Consider the following 18,412-nt stretch of genomic DNA (forward strand, 5'->3'; position numbering starts at 1 on the left):
CATGTCTGTAACACACACATACATATGCACATAATATGTGTCCATGTATGTGCACACACATAAGGTATTTATAACCTAGCTGACACTCTTGCATTTCTTAGGCCAGTTTTTCACACCCAAGCAAAACTTCAAATCATACTTACCCCAGAATACGGTTCATTCCATGCCTAGCAGCATAATGGAGCGGAGTATTGTGCTGGTACGTTTCTCCATAAGAAGTATTTGGGTCAAGAGTTTCTTTTAGTTGAGGGTTGCTCTCATAGATTTGGCAGGCCAAGTTTTCATCTCCATTTATAAGAGCTTTGCGGAATTTGGTGGTTGTATTTCCCATGTTGCTATCCTAGCTATCAATGGCACTTTTTCCTTCCCCCTTCATCCACTTGTTGTACGGTTCTGTAACATGCTTTGCAGCCTAAAAAGACAAAAAATATTTCAGTTATTCTGTAAAACACTCTTTCCTAGATGAATTCACCGGGAGCTACAGTACTGTAAGCAGGCATGTGAAGAAGTACATAGGGCCTGTAAACTCTACTCATGAATTGCTGAAGTCCTTTCTAGGTAAATACACACAAATTCCCAATTTTTCACAGATTATTTCCCTGATAAATTGTGCCATCTCCCAGTGCAAATATCTTCACTACCTATACTCTTTGAACATACGGAAAAGAAAAAAAATGGCCAATATCCACCTGTATTAGAAGACAGGGATGAACACTGAATTTCCATTAATGAGAAGTGAATTAGAAATTAGAAGTGATTTCAAAACACATTAGAACCAAAGCAAAATTCTTAAACGAGGTAATATTCTTCAAAAACATGCAAGAAAGCAGACATCGGTTTAACTTTCACTTAAATCATGCAAAAATGTGCTTGAAGCACCTGTGCTTGTGTAGGTGGGTGTAAACAGCACTCTTCTGTGCCAGCAAGGCGAATGCACATGAACACAGGAATTACCATGGCCCCATCTTAATAGTTCTGCTAAGCGGACTCTTTTAAACACCTAACCCCATTTTTAAAATGACACTTAAGAGATCAATAATGAACAGGTCCATACAATGCCAGGCATTATACTGGCACAAACCAACTGCACCTCACAAGTACTTCAAAGTACTTTCCAGCCGCTATGCTCCCCAGCCTCTCACCCTTATCTGATGGAGGGGACCAGCAGGTTGAGTTGCATAAAGACAGGGCAGACAGAGCATCTCCACTCATGAGATGGGACAAGAGAAGCTTATCAGGTCGTGCAGTCGAGAAGAGCACATGTTGGTTTATGTCAGTGGGACAGACAGGGGATTCAGCACCAGCCTGCAGCTGGTAGCACTGTGAACCTTCTAGGAGGTCTCTTCTGTGCATGAGTCATCCCATTCAGACTGATCCATGCCAGAACTTTCACCCCACAAAGCACACACTGGGATCCAAACATGCCAGGCACAGCAGGTTAGGAATTGAGATTTCTAATGTTGGGCACATATAATCAGGCAGGGCAGGAGCTGCTTCGTGCCCAGTACCTTATATTCAACCTGACGGGACTATCTCAAAACTTCTGTTTCTACATTGGCTTTCCAGCACAGTTACTGGTGCCCAGACAGCCTTATAGACAGAAGAAATACAGGAATCCAAGGGGTCTAGTGCTGCACAAAATCCCAGGGAATCAGAATGTAGATGCAACTCATGTGAAAAGGATTTGGGGAAACCTGGGGAAGAGCTGCAATGAGATATTTTTGTTTCTCCAGAGTAGTCCTCTCATGAGCTGCTTTCAGCTACTGTTGTGAACTTCTGTGTCACGTTGCATCCCAGTCTTACTATAGCTTTGCTCAGATCCCTTTCTGCACAAGATCCTACCAGGGCGAGTGTTGCACTGTCTCCTCTCTGCAGTTCCTCTGAGAGGTCATTTCGTGAAGGGGAGGGAAAAGACTACTTTCATCCTAATCTCACCAGTGCCATTCGAGAAGGAGAGTGGTGGCCTACATTTTCATCCCCTTTTCCTACATAACCTTGGTGAGGCAACCTTTATTTTGGAGTTGTTGTGTCCTACCTTTTGATGTCATTGTGTGAGATAACAATGACACTGCCAAATCAGCTGACTCAACATGCTAAACGTGTTGCCCATGTTCTCCTGTGACCAGAGTTACCTAACAAGCAACTGCATTAAGCAGGTGAAAGTTTATAATACTAATACTAAAAAAGTTGGCACTCATTTAAAAGCAGATGCACACCCTTCATATGTTTAGTTATATACACAAACCAAAGCCCAGATTCTTCAGCCACACTAAGGATTCTGCAGCATTTTGTATCTTTCCATCATCTCTATATTATAAAATATAAACATGAGATACTATGCAGATATATTTATATTCTTCAAGAAAGCCACTACATGTTCACATTACCATGTCACAGCTCTCAGTGCTGTAGATTAATGTTTTCAGATGCAGAAACAGCTGCATTACTCTAAATATTGTATAGTTTCAGGTGTTAATGAAAGACTGTACAAACCCAAGAAAAACTCTACACTCTTCTCAATCAACCAGCAGTTCATATTACCTTCAACAAATAGGATCTCAAAAATAACTTGGAAGAATGATTTTTCAGTAAAGTTTGCTAACAAGATTAGTTTATGATATTATAATATCTGTCAATCCCTATTCACCACCAATAGCTCTCGAGACTATAAACTAAATTAGACAAGAACAAGTGCCTGGAAGATATCACGTTCCTAGAATCTTCATGAAAATCAATAATGAAGATCCCACTAGTGCCCATAATAAGAAGAAAAGCACAAAACCTTCTTCCATCATTTGAAATTAGAAGGCAACGGCACCAATTGCCATGCACTTATTTCTGGAAATTAGCACATGGATAGCTTCTGCCAGCTGCGGAACATGCTGCCTCTTGCCTCAAACTGGAACGTTAAACAAGTCTGGGTAGGCATGAGGGAGGGTGTTGAGAGTGTAAGGAGATAAGATGGTGCCCTCAGGCAGTCTGAGAGGAAGCTAGGGCAGGGTGGTACTGTTGAGATGTTGAAGAAGAGATCTGAATGGATTTAGGCAGGGGTCTGGAAATGTATGGGAGAACTGAGGGTCTGTGTAGGGTGGCTGTACAGAACTAAAAAGCTCAAGTTACTGCAGTGCAGAAAAGACAAAAATTATAAATGTCATTAATTCTGTCGCACACCAAACAAACTGTATTTATTTTTGATGGCGTATGGACATATTAGGTGGTAGCACAGTCTTTAACTACTAATAATACAAAAGATGCAGGCACTTGAACTATGAACTATTATGTACATTATCATAACATCTGGAAATTTTAAGAATGCGCAGCATGTACTGCGTAAGTCCCTGAGCAAAACAGTGACATCTGCTTCCATAAAAAAAGCTTACAGCCTATGTGCACAATAAAGGGTTACATGTGATACAGACATGATATAGAAAGGTGAACGAAATAAAAAGAGTAAAATACTTGTCTGCATAACAGGACCACTCTCCAAATAAAAAGATTCTCAGTCAAAGGAAAGGGAAAATTTGAAGAAGGATTATGAAACAGAGCAATGATGCAGCTTTGAACAGACACAAGTGAAAACTCCCTGCAAAACCAAGAATCAGCATAGAGGTATTGAAAATTTAGCAAATGGCTAATGTAACTACAATCATCATATTATCAAAATAAAATGGAAGATGATAGAATGGGGATAGTCCATGAAAGCCCTTCACGTGAAGGCAAAGAGCTTATATTTGATGTGATAGCAAGAAACCAGCCTCTGGAAGAATGCAAGGAGAGAAGTGACAGGGTCAAAACTAACCCAGAAAACAATTCCCTACTTAAAATACATGATACGATAAACTGTACTAATGCCTTTCAACTTCATACAGTATCCACAACATCTTTCATCTTTAACACTAAGACAGGCATTAGTCTTTTATGCTTTGGAAATTTGGTGGGCGGCATTGTAGCTTTCTTTTCTGAATCAGCCATTAAACATGCCAGCAGAAGTACAGAAAGACAGGGGAGAAACTGCCTCTGTACCCTGGCTGCAACAGTTGGCTCCCAGCATGTTTGGAAGTCTAGAAGAAACCAAGATGTGACAGCTACTGCCTCTCTCAAGCCGGCATGGCTCATGAGTGCCCTGCTGTGAAATATTCAAGATTTGCCCATTTGCAGTCTTCAGTTCATCTTTCAGCTAACAGACCAACTGCATCTGCCACCAAAGAAGCCTCTACTTCAACTGAAGGAGAAAAAGGACAAAATACGAATTCATGCAACAAACTTCTGGATCCGAAAATGGCTGAAAGAAGCCCAGTCTGACATTTTTTTTTTTGGTGGTGTTTTTTTCCATTAAGAGCTTCAAACCCATTATGCGTTCTCAGAGGACAGTAAGCTAACAAGGCCGATGCTGGAACCAGGCAGTGATTCAGTGAAAGGAAACTTGGTTTGCTCTTTCGACCTCTCATTTCATGTTTTTGAAAGTGAAGGGCATGTATTTCCTCCTGAAAGGGGGGAAACAGGTGGCAGGGAAGGGGTCTGGAAGGTTCAGCCAGTCCACAACCTCAAGGACCTGGAGGGCTCCCGTGGGCTGAATACAGGGGTTGCTAAAGCAGTTTCAGCAGCTCCCAGGCTCGCATGGGTAGTGTGCAGTGTCAATGTCACTGGTCTTGCTTTGATGTTTGTGTAAACCCAGCATTTAAAATCCATAGGCTATTTTTTAATGTGACGTATTACAAAAACATCACAGTGGAACAAAAATGACAACATGAAAACGACAATTTTCAAGTATTTTATCTAAAATGAGACTTGAGTAGAATTTTACAGGACAAAGACAAGATATTTGTTTGGTAGGCAGACCTATTCACTAAATTTTCAGGTTCCGTGATAACAGAAGGGCTATATCATAGCCTTTACCATAACCTCATAACATTTATCATGACCACAAATACCATAACCTTTACACCAAAGAATACAGGAAAAACTATATGCAATGTTTGCTAATTATATCCCGTATTATTTCAGAATTCCAAACATCAACCACCTCATTCAAAATTAGAAACTGTATTTACTATGCTACTATTGCCAAATAAAAGTTCCAGCTTAAATTGCCAAATAAAAGTTCCAGCTTAAATGAAAAAAACAAAATACTGGTTACACAACTCATCATAAAGTCTAAGGAAAGATTTTTATAAACTCAGTCAGGGGCATCACACTTCTCTGCTTTGGCAATGAACAGTAAAACTTCTATGGGCTTATTAGCAACACTGCTAACATCAACACTTTGATATCATAGCTCTATAAATATTTAACAAAGAGACAGACACTCTCATAGGAGCGTGAAGACTATGTACAAGATGAAAAAAGGGTGGATACAGAAAGACATGGGTAGAGCAAGGTAACAATGAGAGATTGAGAGCAGTTGCACCAGCTGCCCAATTACTATTGATTTTTCCATGGGCATTATCATAGAAGTGAGTTTGAAGAAGGACAATTGTAATGGCTTAATAGGATTTCAGAAGGGGTTCGTCCTTTGAAAAACTGCCACGGTACTTGCTAGAAATTTATAATGAATGACAAAATATTGTACAAGTGGGATCAGGTAAGTATTTTTGAAACATCCTACTTCTAACACTCATTTAGGAACCATGTATTGAACACACAAGTCTTTAATGAGATGACGTACGTCTCTCAATGTACATTTGAATTGCTTTAATACTGAAGCCGAATTTCTCACTGAATGTAGCACTAGCATGTGATCATACAGCTGCCGTTCTGTATCTTGGGGGATGAAGAAAAGGAAGGGAGACATACTGTACTACACCATACTGCTTATGAAATCTATCAAAACCAGTAAAAAAATACTCAGGTTTAACAAGGAGGAGAAAATGCTATGTATTTCTTGCACCAAAAAATCTATTATCTATATAATGAGCAAAGAACAGTAATGGATCTAATCATCATTTGCAACCATTATTTTACAATGTAATACTGTGTAATTCCACAGTTTAAGCCTAAAAAGTTTGAATATCATTCACAGCTTAAAAAAAGCCTACTTCTTATTTGACAAAAGTAGTTTTTCCTGTAAACTCTAAGAACATTATGGTGAAATAGCTAAGTGAGCCAAGCTCAAAGAAGCAAGACTTTACACAGACCCCCATAATTAAATCTTAATATTATTAAAATAAAATACATTATTGACTAAAATTAGTGTACATTACATGGTTTCTACACCTTTGGAAAGACAAGTGATAATGAATTCCTTATGCAAAAAGGATAAAGAAAAAAGATATCAAATCTACTTGTTTTCCGAAAGCACCTAGCTTTTGCTGACAGCATAAAATACTATATTGTGTTCTAAAAGCATCTTCTGTTTCAAGCACAATTAGCTCAAAAGGTAACAATTTTATTTGCTTTGGATACTGCAGTTAAACAGCTCATTTTTAAAAGCTGAGTTTCTAAAATATTTACTGCAGAGTCTGTCCTGCATTATAAATCATAATTTATTGCAGAAGAGAACTATGAACAGCTTCGTGGTTTAGGAGAAAGCCTAGTAACCTGGTACACTTAGGAGGAGTGTCACATCGTCATGTTGGTAATTTTAATTCTCACTACTGGGACGGACTAACACAAATGAAGCAAGTCAAAAGTCATGTTCAGGAACTCTCAGGATACCAAGCCCTCTCCCTAACACAGCAGAAAAAGTCTTGGTTAGTGCTCCTCTTCCTCCCTTGCCTCCTTCCCTCTCCGCAAAGTAAAGAGCACCACAGTGCCAAAAAATTGGTCACTTTATCAAGAGGAAAAAATTAAAAATTAAACATTCAAATGTGCACACCTACTTTATGTATGGCTGGCAGAGATGTATATAATTAAGATGTAGCAGAAAAAGTTAGGCTAAAGCTAACTTTTACATGTTTACAGTAAAGATTTAAGATTTGCCAAATTTTAATTAATGGGCAAAAATTGCTCTTGATGGACACCTGCATCTGGAGGAACATTTCAGCAAACTTTTAAGTAACAAATGCACTAGCAAAGCTTGAGAATCAAGTTATGGAAAAGTGGTGGTGGAGGGGCTTGTTTGGTTTTGGTTCGTTTGGTTTTGCTGTTTGGGGTTTTTTTTTTGCTTTCTTTGGCTTTTTTACACACCACAATATTCTAAGGTTTGTGCCAAAAGTTCTGAAGTCATCAACAGGAAATGATGAAAGCATCTCTGCCACTTTAAACCTCTGTGAGTGGAGCTTGACATTATCAAATTCGGTGTCATATTTTACACGTCAAAGTACAGACCAAAAAAATAATTGTTATGCCAACATCTCACCCTTTGTAGAACGATCACCAATATAACGTTCTGTGTTTTAAATACCAAGGTTGAAAAGTGGCAATAATGTTGCAAGTTGACCTGCATAAAACATAGTGTATGGTAGTGAGAGAATTAATTATTTCCTCATTTATATGTTTGTGGGATAGAGAGTCTAGCAACTTATGTTAGGATCTTTTTATGCTGGCCTATGTACCCACAAGTAGAAGGCTTAAAGTTATTGCTCAACTCAGTAATTTGAGACTTTGGCTTACTGACTCAGGCACACCGACTTTCATGCCGGTGGAGTATTTTCTTTCAGACACATTTCTTTCACAACTCCAGTTTGTGGAGAAAAAGGGATTTTAAGCATGGCTTTGGTTTTCTTTGCATTGATACACTTACAGGGATGCAACACGGGCAGCTGCAGCACAGACTAGAAGCAGTTATCACTTTAAGGAAAAAATTGTGCATAGATCTAGCTAAAGTAATTGCTACATTAATTTTGATGGTGTTGTCTACAGTCCTTGTATTTATCATCTAAATGAAATGTGGGAAATCCTACTGTGGTGTAGGTACATACACACATGGCAGAAGAGACAAGATACTGTGCAGCCAAATCAAAGGTTTACCGTGACAGTTAGATGAAGATAGCATCCCTGCAGATAGTTGGGAAAAGAAATCCAGCGGCACAAGTTAAAAGGAGCACCTGTTTTGGCGCATCCTGTTTTTTTTATCCTTAGAGAGCAGCAATTCAGTAAGACAGAACAAAAGAGTTATCATTCTATAATTACGCACTGTAATATCCAATAGTCTCACCTGTAATTGCAGATCATTTCATATTCATTCCAGGGCACCATGTCTTTAGAAAATTATTTTAAAAACAACAACAAAACCCTCAAAGTTCTCTGAAGTCCAGACAACACTGGAGTTGTTCCCAATGCAACTGTCTGTCAAGGCCTTAATAATCTGATTTAATTTGCTGTAGCTTAGTTACTGCTACAAGAGAGATATACTTATTAATGGTCTTTTTAGGCTCCAGTCATAAAATACAGCAGAACTCTTTTAGCACTAACTCTTCAATCCTCAGGTTAAGTAGACTAACCAAACCTAAAATAATATAAAATATCTGTACATAGTGTAATACCAACGCTACCATCCTAAGACCTCCTCTATCCAGATCAGAAGGTGAAGAAGCACAAGACAAAATGTTTGACATTTTATTAGATTAAGTCAAGCTAAAGACAGACATGCTTGATAGTTCTGGCATTTTAATCTCAGGCTCACTGTATGTCTTAGTATAAAGAGGTCATTATAGACTGTTCCACTGACTAAAGTAACTCAATACACTTTTGATACAGTGCATAAAACAGTTAATGAAATAAATGTCTATAAAAGTGACTTCTCTACCACAGGTCAATGCTGATAGCACCACTTTTTCATCAAGCAAAAGTGAACAAGTATCACCCAGCCCCTACATAAAGAAGCACCAGCAGCCCATGACTCACAGGACAGTTAGCATCAGTGATAAGCTAAAGAATATGAACCAGAGACTGGTAATGTTCCTAACCAGTGCAATGTTTCTCCTGTTGGCAGCATGAGAACCCCATTCAGGTAGTGTAATGCCTCTCTGATTGGTTTCTCCTTAACCCTCACACATACTACATACCCAATGTGTTGGCTGGGATGGGAGCCTCTTTGTAAAAAAGACTCAAACACACTTTATTTAACCGTAACATAAGCAACAACCCAGCTCAGTTCAGTTAAAGACAAATGTGTGTCCCCTCCAAAATCACTTTCAACAGACAAAAAGAACACAGCGAAACCACCACCCAGTTACAAGGCAATGGTTTACAGAGTAATGGACAGATGGGATAAACAGACTGACGCTATATGGAGCAAAAAGTCTGAAAAAATTTGTGTGCTTCTGTCAGATTGACCTGCTTAGAAAAACTGAGGGTAAAGACAACCAGTACTGGAGAGCACTGCTAGGACATGAAGCAGAAATGAAGACGGATGCAAACAGGTATAGAAAACCCTATGGGGAGCTTGACTGACCAATCTAAATAGGGTGCAATGGGCCTTGACCCTGGCCTTAACAGAGCCCTGGATGTATTTTTCAAGTATGTTTGCTCAGCTTAACACAATTTAAAAGCCATGTTAAGATTCAGGTAAACAACAGTTTGAAACTGCACTGCAGCCTAAAGCCAACCCTCTGGAGAGCCTCTGGTACAATCTGGCCACCCAAAAGCTTTAATGTTAACCGTATTTTCAATGGCGTTAAACTGATACAATTGAAAACAAAACTTTTTGGCTGCCAAGGTGCATCCACAGAAAGCAAAAATAAAGAGGATGGCAACACAGGGCTGCTCACGAGCATGCACCTCCACAGTAAAATCTGAAAATCCCTTATACATTTAGAAACCTTAGCATGTTCCTGAAGCAGAATTCTCTCAGTTTAAGGAAGCTTTTTCACAGGAAAGGGTATCAGTTGGTAGGGTCATGCTGTCACTGGATCTTGTAAGTATGCAAGAGGCCTACATGGTGTATCTTAAAAAGTAAGGATAGCTAGTAGACCAGGTCAGCCAACTGCAATCAGACTGTACATAGTAAGCATTGTTCCACCACTTTCTAAAAGTATACAGTTGCATTTAGAAATAATGAGTATCTGAAGTCAGTGCATTTCAACACAAAAACTACTGGTTTTATAAACAGCAATGAATTTTTAATAAAGTAAAAATAAAAAGGTGAGCAAACAAATAAATCTAGATTTTTCAACGTAGAATCTCCCAACATATCATGCTGTATTTCAAACCATCAGAGGAAAGCAACAATCACAGTAACCTACCACTGACTCCTGACTCGTAACTACGCTATTTGTGAGGACCAGTGCTCTATCTGTAGACTGCTGATAGGCCGCAGGTTGCACGTTCTGAATAAACCAAGCAACACTTACTGCAATTTCTCTATTATTACCCAAATAACTGAAAGCACTGAAAAGAATATTACACATCATTTCAAGGAATATGTAATGTACGCAGAGTTCCCTATTTTTACTTAAGCAAGTTATGCTTTGAAGAGTGACAAAGTACATCTCTACTTGGTGCGTTATAATTATTTCATAAATATTTACGGGATGAAACTTTGTAAAATATACACTACTTACATTAAAGAAGTATCCGTTCCTATGCTATTCAAGTGGGAGGTGAGGAAAGCATATTCAACTGTCTGAGAAAGATGATGAACAATGTTCACAAACATACTGGACTAAAACCACACATGCACATACTTTTATTGTTTCCTGGAAGCATTCTTATGTGCTGGTTTTGTTCTCTGTAAAGCTAAAAGACAATGTGACCCCACTGATCTTTCAGAGATCTTGATTTTTTTCAGATGAATGAGTAAATCAATAACCTTTTAACAAAGAGGTAATTTAACCGGTCAGCACTCCTTCAAAGCAATACATTCATTTAGGTCTAAACACAGAATCCAGGAGATCATAGCATGTCTAAAATGAGACAGATTCCCACAGCAAAATAAGTTTTCTCACAATATTTCACAAATGTTTTATGACATTTCTGAGAGACAACTTTAGGAACTATTTAACTCTTTCTAGTCCAAGAGGTATGCATCCTGCTTGTCCTTGGGAGCTAAGCTCCCAGAATCTCAAGAGTCATCATTGCTAAGAACGAGCCATTCAGGTAGCTACAGTGACAAGGATCATCACTTGCACCTTACATAGGCCAGAAAATTAGCAGAACTGCAACTGCTGCACTTCTGATAAAATATTTAATATACCCATGGGCAAAATTCTGACTCTGGCAGGGAAACGGCAAAAGATATATTGGATCTAATCTAACATTAATTTACAAAAACACATAACTTGAAGAAATATTTTTAACTTTTGCCAGAACACCTCTGCTGAAATATTGGGCTGTTTTTCCCACTGCGTACAAACTGTTTAATCATTTACATAAAGGCTGTGGATAACAGAATTTAATTATAGTATGTCACTTACAGTTTGTATTTACAAAGATTATTCTTGACTCTAGCGTAATTACAATGAAACACAACCTTGTTTTGTGTGATAATGATTTTTGGCTTCAAGACAAATATCAAGCCAAAGAAAAGAGAGAGAATAAAGCTTATCACAAAAATCCAACAGAACCTGAGATTGAATCATAGAATCACAGAAAGGTTTGGGTTGGAAGGGACCTTTAATGATCATCATGTCCAACCCTCCCACCATGGGCAGGGACATCTTTCAGTAGGTCAGGTTGCTCAAAGCCCTGTCCAGCCTGATCTTGAACAATTCCAGTGGTGGGGCATCCACAACTTCCCTGGGCAACCTGTTCCAGTGTCTCACCAGGCTCATCATAAAATAAATCTTCCTTATGTCCAGTCCCAATCTACCCTCTTTCAGTTTAAAACCATTGCCCCTTGCCCTGTCACTACAGGCCTTGGTAAAAAATCCCTGTCTTTCTTGTAAAGCCCCCTTTAAATATCGAAATGCTGCAACAAGGTCTCCCTGGAGCCTCCTCTACTCCAGGCTGAACAACCCCAACTCTCTCAGCCTTTCTTCGCAGGAGAGGTGTTCCAGCCCTCTGACTATTTTTGCGGCCCTCCTCTGGACCTGCTCTAACAGGTCCACGTGCTTCTTGCACCTGAGACCTCAGAGCTGGACACAGTGCTCCAGGTGGGGTCTCACAAGAGAGCAGAGCAGAAGGGGAGAACCACCTCCCTCAAACAGCTGGCCACACAGTTCTCCTATTAGTTCTTCTATCAATTCTCCTATTAACATAATCAACATACTGACTGATGTAGACACTAATATAATATGAATGACTGCTGTTCTTTGTAGAATACTATTACTGACCTTTCCTATGTAACGCAAGGAAAGGAGTAAAGACAAATGCAAGTTACCAGAGTCTCTTATTTTGCAAAATCTGACCCATTTGGCATCAAAACTGCATGAAGTGCAACAGAGTACACAGGCTTAAAGTTACAAAGATTTTCAAGAACCTGTCTAAAAAAAGCATTCTGTTTTACCCAAGTAATAACATCTTTTACTTTAATTGAGATCTTCAGCTATTTACCTGAAGCTTCCACCAGAAGTAACTGTACAGACACTGGGATCATAAAATAGCTAACGGTGCTTGATGGTTAGTGGAACTTTCTTCATGATCACATCCAGGGGTCATGCTGAAGCTAGACAGAGAAGATAGTAACAGCAGTTATGCCATTTCTCCTATGCTCTCACTATTCCTGCTGGCAACCAGATAAGAGAGTGGGAAAAGAGCAACAGGAGTAACAAGTCTGGCTGGATTGCCAGGAGCATGAAAAATGCAGAAAACAAGGGAAAACAGTTTGCAGTAGTCTGTGGGTGGAAAGTGAAAACAGAAAGGAGAAAGGACACTACAAAACCTTCATCATCCACGGGCCACTGTCATGCAAGCTAAATAAGGCAAAACTAGTAGGTGTTCATTAAGCTAAAGGACATATTAATAAAGGACCTACACAAGTAGGTGAATTGTGGTCATCCTGAACAAACATTCCTTATTCTGGCATTTTTTATTTCTAGGAAATGACTGAGACTGTATAAGTCTCTTACAATGATTTTTCTTTTGTTGAAACTTTCTCAAGTAGTATGTACCTATGCTACTTGTCAGTACAATGCGCCAGTCAGGACAATGAAGCTTCCTTCAGAAACAAAGAGAAGCATAAACAAACGATTAATATTACTACCCTTCCTGACACCCAAGCTTAAGAAAAATGTATGTTACAATGTGCTTGAAAATTAGTATTTATATCAAAAATCTGAGCAGTAAGTAAAGAAAGCAGATGTTCTATGACAGAAATAAAATTATTTTCAATTTCACTTTTTCTATGTTCTTTTCACAGCTAATATTGCTGAGAAGTTTGGGAGTATCAACCAGGGAGTTTTCTGCTCACTCCTGCCTGACATACACTTCAGCTCACATGCCCAAAGAATATTAGTGAACACAGACCTACTTTTTTTTTAAATCGTTCTTTTAAAAGTCCTGTTACATTTGTCTGTTATGGTCTTTCTCAAACAGCAAAACTGTGATATAAACCCCATTCCTTATATTCTAAACCACAACATTCAGGTCACCAGATTCTTACATCTTGTGTCTGCTGGAACATTTCACTATTGCATCCACTGTTTCAATTTCTTATTGCGCTTGAAAACAAAAAACTCTGTTCATGCAGAAATGTGTCATAACAATAAAAGAGCATCTGTGCTCCAACAAATCCAATGGCATTTGTAGTGATTAAGGCTAACTGGTTTGCAGTAGGTTTTCCTTTTAAATTATTGCAATACCGTTGTAGAAAGCCAGGAATGGTTTTGTTTTATTGGTTTAGCACACTGGCTACATCATACCACACTTCACTAACCAGCCTATCTAACCAAATTATTCTTCCTTCAGACAAAGTCTTTTAAAAATTTCTTTGTCCCTAATGCAGTAATTTAACAGCAACTTCCATGAGTTTGGATTGAACAACATCAAGACATCTCTTTGGACATCATCCTGCAGCTGTGCTAAAAGCTAAGAGAAGGCAAACAAGAAGTCTGTTCAAAGGTATCTGGGGCAAGATACAATCTCAGCCAAATTTGATGATCTGCAACTATTATACCAAAGAAATGTCTAACCTAGGTAAATGGCTACCTGATACAGCAAAAGATAAAGATGTAGAGTGACACTTTCTGGATGAAAACTACTGCCCAAATTCATGAATGAATCCATGATTTTTCACAGAAGAAAGAGAGCAAGCTTTTGGGTACGGAGAAATGAAGGATCCTTGAAGACAGTAACGGCTCCTATCCCTATGCTTGCCAAGATCAAGATTTAAGTAATCAGAAAGGATCAGGATGGTGCTGAACTTCTGGCAGAGTCTCTGCTATATTCTCCAGGGGAATTCTGTGGATTTAACACCAGAATGAGTTTAAAAGACTTCGAAGACCTGCAGGAGTTGCATTCCTTGGTTTTATTTACCACCTTCTGCATGCTACAAAGAACCTGTTTTCCTGGATCGCAACCTCAGAAACTGATATAATCCATTATCTTTCCTGCTAGCAGTCAGTCCTATACATTATAGAGAGAGCTGTAAAAAGAACAATCTGCTAAGGGAAGAAATTTCTTTAGTCCAGCAACTAAGTGATTGACCTTGTCCTGAAATCAGAATTTTTCATCATTCATATTTACTCATGAGCATTCTCATTGCTTGCATCCACAGTGTCCAATACTCCAAAAATTATAATAGAATCTTGGAGCCAATGTGTTCTTGAGATATTGGGTTCAATTGATACTCAATTTGGAAACCTGAAAAATTACCTGGATTCTACAGCAGACTAAGAAAGTAAGAACTTTAATGAGCTTTTTGTAGCTACATTACTAAGCTAAAAAAAAAAAAGAGGAATTGCAAAAATATTAGACAAGACTTTAAAAAATTAAAAGGAAAACCCCCAGGGTTTTTTTCAGCTTTGTAGATTTTGAAGGGTTAGAGTACAAATTAAAAATTACTCTAGGTCTGACAAAGACTGCTAAGAGTCCTTTGCTGTTTTGGAACTTACTTCAGACTGACTGGGAAAAAAAAATGTTGATCCTCAAAAATAAAGGCAGACTTTGCTTAGGAATAAATATCCAAAATTCTAAATGGGAGAGAAACTAAATGGGAGTTTATTCCTACCTTGAAAGAATTCTATCTCCAACAGCAATTTTATTTCAAGACTTTAGCTTAAAGCAAGCTGATTTTCATTATATATACTCAAATGTTATTAATGACAACTAGGTTACTTCTTCAGTTCTAACAAACTCATTTACCACTTCTACTGTTTATATGTCAACATCTTATTGATTAACACAATTTATTGTGTGCTTTCATGAAACAGCATTATATCTGGTTTGCAGCAAACTTTCCAATGGTTTTAGACTTCACAAATGTGAAATTGACTTTAGTTCTTCTAAAAGTTTGGTGTTACCAATGCATGCATTTTTTTTTTCCCATTTTGTTTCCGAAGATTATAAACATCGTTACAATAATGGCCATACTGGATCAGATCCTTCTCATTTAATACCTTGTCCAGAGAGTTGCCAGCAGACTATACCAATGAAAACTAGAAAAACTGAGCAAGAGTGGACTGATGCTTTTCCACAATACTCTCCCAGTCTTTGGCAATTTACCACTTGATGAATTCTTGAGCCAGACGCACTGTTTTTATGTTAATAACCTGTAATGCATTTTTCTTCCATCAATTTTTTCAAAACTCCCTAAATCTATGGAAAATCTTAACAGCCCCAGCATCTTGAAATTTCACAGCTTAACTATTAATTGTGAAGAAACATCTTTTTTTAATTTGCCACTTGTTAAATTTCACTTTCACTGTCTACAAGAACTGAAAGGTAGACAGCAAAAGAAATTTCCTATTTACTCTCTCCATTCCACTTGTGATTTTAGAGATTTTTATCACATCACCTTTTACAGGTGATCACCTTTCTGCCACACCAATCTTTTGCTCTTTCACAGAGTGATTAACCCTAATTCTTAAGAAATCAATTCTGTGCAACTTTTAAGATCCTTTCTGCTTTTTCTGATCTTTTTCCAATGCCACTAACACCTTTTTGAGTTAGGAGATGAGGAGCTGTGTACAACATGCAGCATGCATGGATTTACATGGTGGTGGCATGATGTATACTCTTTCAACATTTGTTTTACTTTTTGGACTGGTTACTAAGGACTACTTCTTCAGAGTTTTTATTATAACCTCAAGATCTTGCTCCTGAGTGGTAACAATTAAGAGAATAATATTCTATATAAATTTAGGACCCCCCCCCAACTATGTGAATCTTTCACCTTTAGCTATATTGAGTTTCATACGCTATTTACCATTGTGTCTCATAAAATTCTTTTGCAGTTGACACTGTGTTTGTAGTATTGTCTAGAGACTATCATCTCACCACTTAACATCTTTTCTGGATCATTTATCCTTACATTAAAAGCAGAGGTCCTAGCACTGATCTATCTGGGACTCTATCAGTAACCTTCAACCACTGCAAAAACTGCCTCTTTATTCCTACCCATTTCCTATCTTTTAACCAGAGACTTCTGCACGCAACGGACCCTTCCTCTTTTCCAAAGCTGTCTGGACTCTTTAAGGCTTCTAAGCAATGTGATCATGTGAAATGCCCTTTGAAAAACCAAGCAGATTATATCAAACGCATTTGCCCTGCTAACTTCTTCAAAGAATTTCAGTAAGTTTGTGAGACCAGACGTTCCCTTACAATGCTATGTTGACTGTTCCTCAGGACATCACATTTATCCACGTGTCTTCTAATTTGGTCCATTATTACATCATTTCTACTAATATTCCAGGAACAAGCATCAGGCTTACATATCTGCTGTTCCACAAGTGTGTCCTAGAATCTTCTAAAAATTGCATCATGTTAACTCACTTCCAGTAATGCAGCACCAAGTTAGTTCTTAAGGGAGAGGCTGAACAGGTTTTTTGCACAGTTTTAATTACCAAAAATTGTACTAAAGAAAACCATATTTCTGCTGAGAAAAATAACCTGAAACAAGAGTCTCCACAGCTTTTCCACAGGATTCAACACAGATTGACAGTTCTGAGATCAGACCTACAAAATTAAGACCCTGGCTCTCATCACTAAGTAGGTGCATCTCACTTTGGCAAATGATACTTGATAAAGGGATGGCATCTATGCTAATCTCCTTTTACCTTGCTTGATTCAGTCATAATGTAGGAAAACTGTAAAGTACATCTAGAATATTTTTTTACATTAGGATGGAGGAGTGTTACTCTGTCTTTTAAAAATGTTGCATTATTTTAGACTTCCCTCCCTCCCCATTTTCTCATGAAAGACCTCTCACTGAGAGATGGTGAATTATCAAGGAAGGATTGTAGCCAGATACTACAAAAAAGAGAGGAAAGCATAAGCAGCATGATATCACATATGCAGACCTTGCTTCTCCTTACTCTTCACTACTTCACAGCAACAACAAATAAAAGGATACTTGCGAAAAAAAATTGCCCCTCTCCTCACAATTCCCCTGTTCCCATGCTCTCCTGTAGTCTGTAAACCTTGTCACTCTTATTACTGTTCTTCTCCACTTCATGTTTGCTGGGGAAGAACAAGGAGAGACCTCCTCACAGAAAACAGTTGACTAGCCAAGGCATACCTGAAAAATTTTACTGGATTTCCCCATGTGTAGGAGAAAATTCCTCCGTCCAGAAACAGATTTAAGCATTCAACCCTAATTATACAGTCTAATATACCAGTCAGGAAATACTTTACTTTTTATGCTTTAAACCAGAACACTGCAGTCTAAAAAAGGGAATCATTATAAAAAGATTTAGATTGTAATTTGGCAGTTATGCTGGATTGCCACAGAACCAGATCATCTGAGGTACCAGATTTAAGCCTATTCAACAGCAGATTGCTAATGGCCATACAGTAATGTTCCCCTGCCTCAGCAAAAGCCTTTGGCTTGCTATCCAGTAGCCAAGATCATCTCATGCCTTGTCCCCGAATTCACCTTTGTGTACTGCCCAAGTTTTTGCAGGATCGGGTTTTTTTGGATGGAAAGCTGCTGCCTCACCTGTTTTTACTGTCTCTTTTTACTGTTACTGTGCCAGCAAGCATGTGTTCTGAAAAGCAGCATTTACTAGATTTACATACCCTTTGTTTCTAAAACCACTTGCCCACTGAGCCCGTCTAGTATCAAAATAGACAATGTGGAGTTAGCGCAGCCTGGGCTGTGTTCATCACTGACTCTTCCTTCCACGCCTGCTCCATACAGTTCCCAGGGTCATAAGAAAATTATGACTGCAAACATAGCTAGCTCACCAGTGGATCCGGTACTTCTTGGTTAGGTAAGGTGACCTTTAGGACCTCTGTCCCTTACTTGCTGCTACATTAGACAGAGAGATCCTGCAGAACAGAAAGATCCAGGTCATCCTCCTGACTTGGGGAGGTGTCAGTGACACTGCACAGGAGGTTCTTAGCCAGTGCTATTTCTGAACACTGCTCACAAAGTCACAGAGGACATCCGCACATGGGCTTTCCCCGCCGTGGTGGTGCTGCTGCTGTGACTAGG

General features: G+C 38.6%; 1 protein-coding gene across 3 annotated transcripts in view; it reads right to left on the reverse strand.

Annotated features, from left to right (window-relative positions):
* Positions 1-18,412, reverse strand: part of ANKIB1 (ankyrin repeat and IBR domain containing 1) — a 98,166-nt gene that overhangs the window by 60,907 nt on the left and 18,847 nt on the right. For all 3 annotated transcript variants that reach the window (XM_069775201.1, XM_069775192.1, XM_069775209.1), the window contains exon 2: positions 144-412. In XM_069775201.1, coding sequence (XP_069631302.1) covers positions 144-331 — 188 coding nt within the window. In that variant the 5' untranslated portion in view covers positions 332-412. The remainder of the gene's footprint in view (positions 1-143; positions 413-18,412) is intronic.

The sequence above is a fragment of the Haliaeetus albicilla genome, chromosome 2, assembly GCF_947461875.1.
Source record: "Haliaeetus albicilla chromosome 2, bHalAlb1.1, whole genome shotgun sequence".
NCBI classification, from domain to species: Eukaryota; Metazoa; Chordata; class Aves; order Accipitriformes; family Accipitridae; genus Haliaeetus; species Haliaeetus albicilla.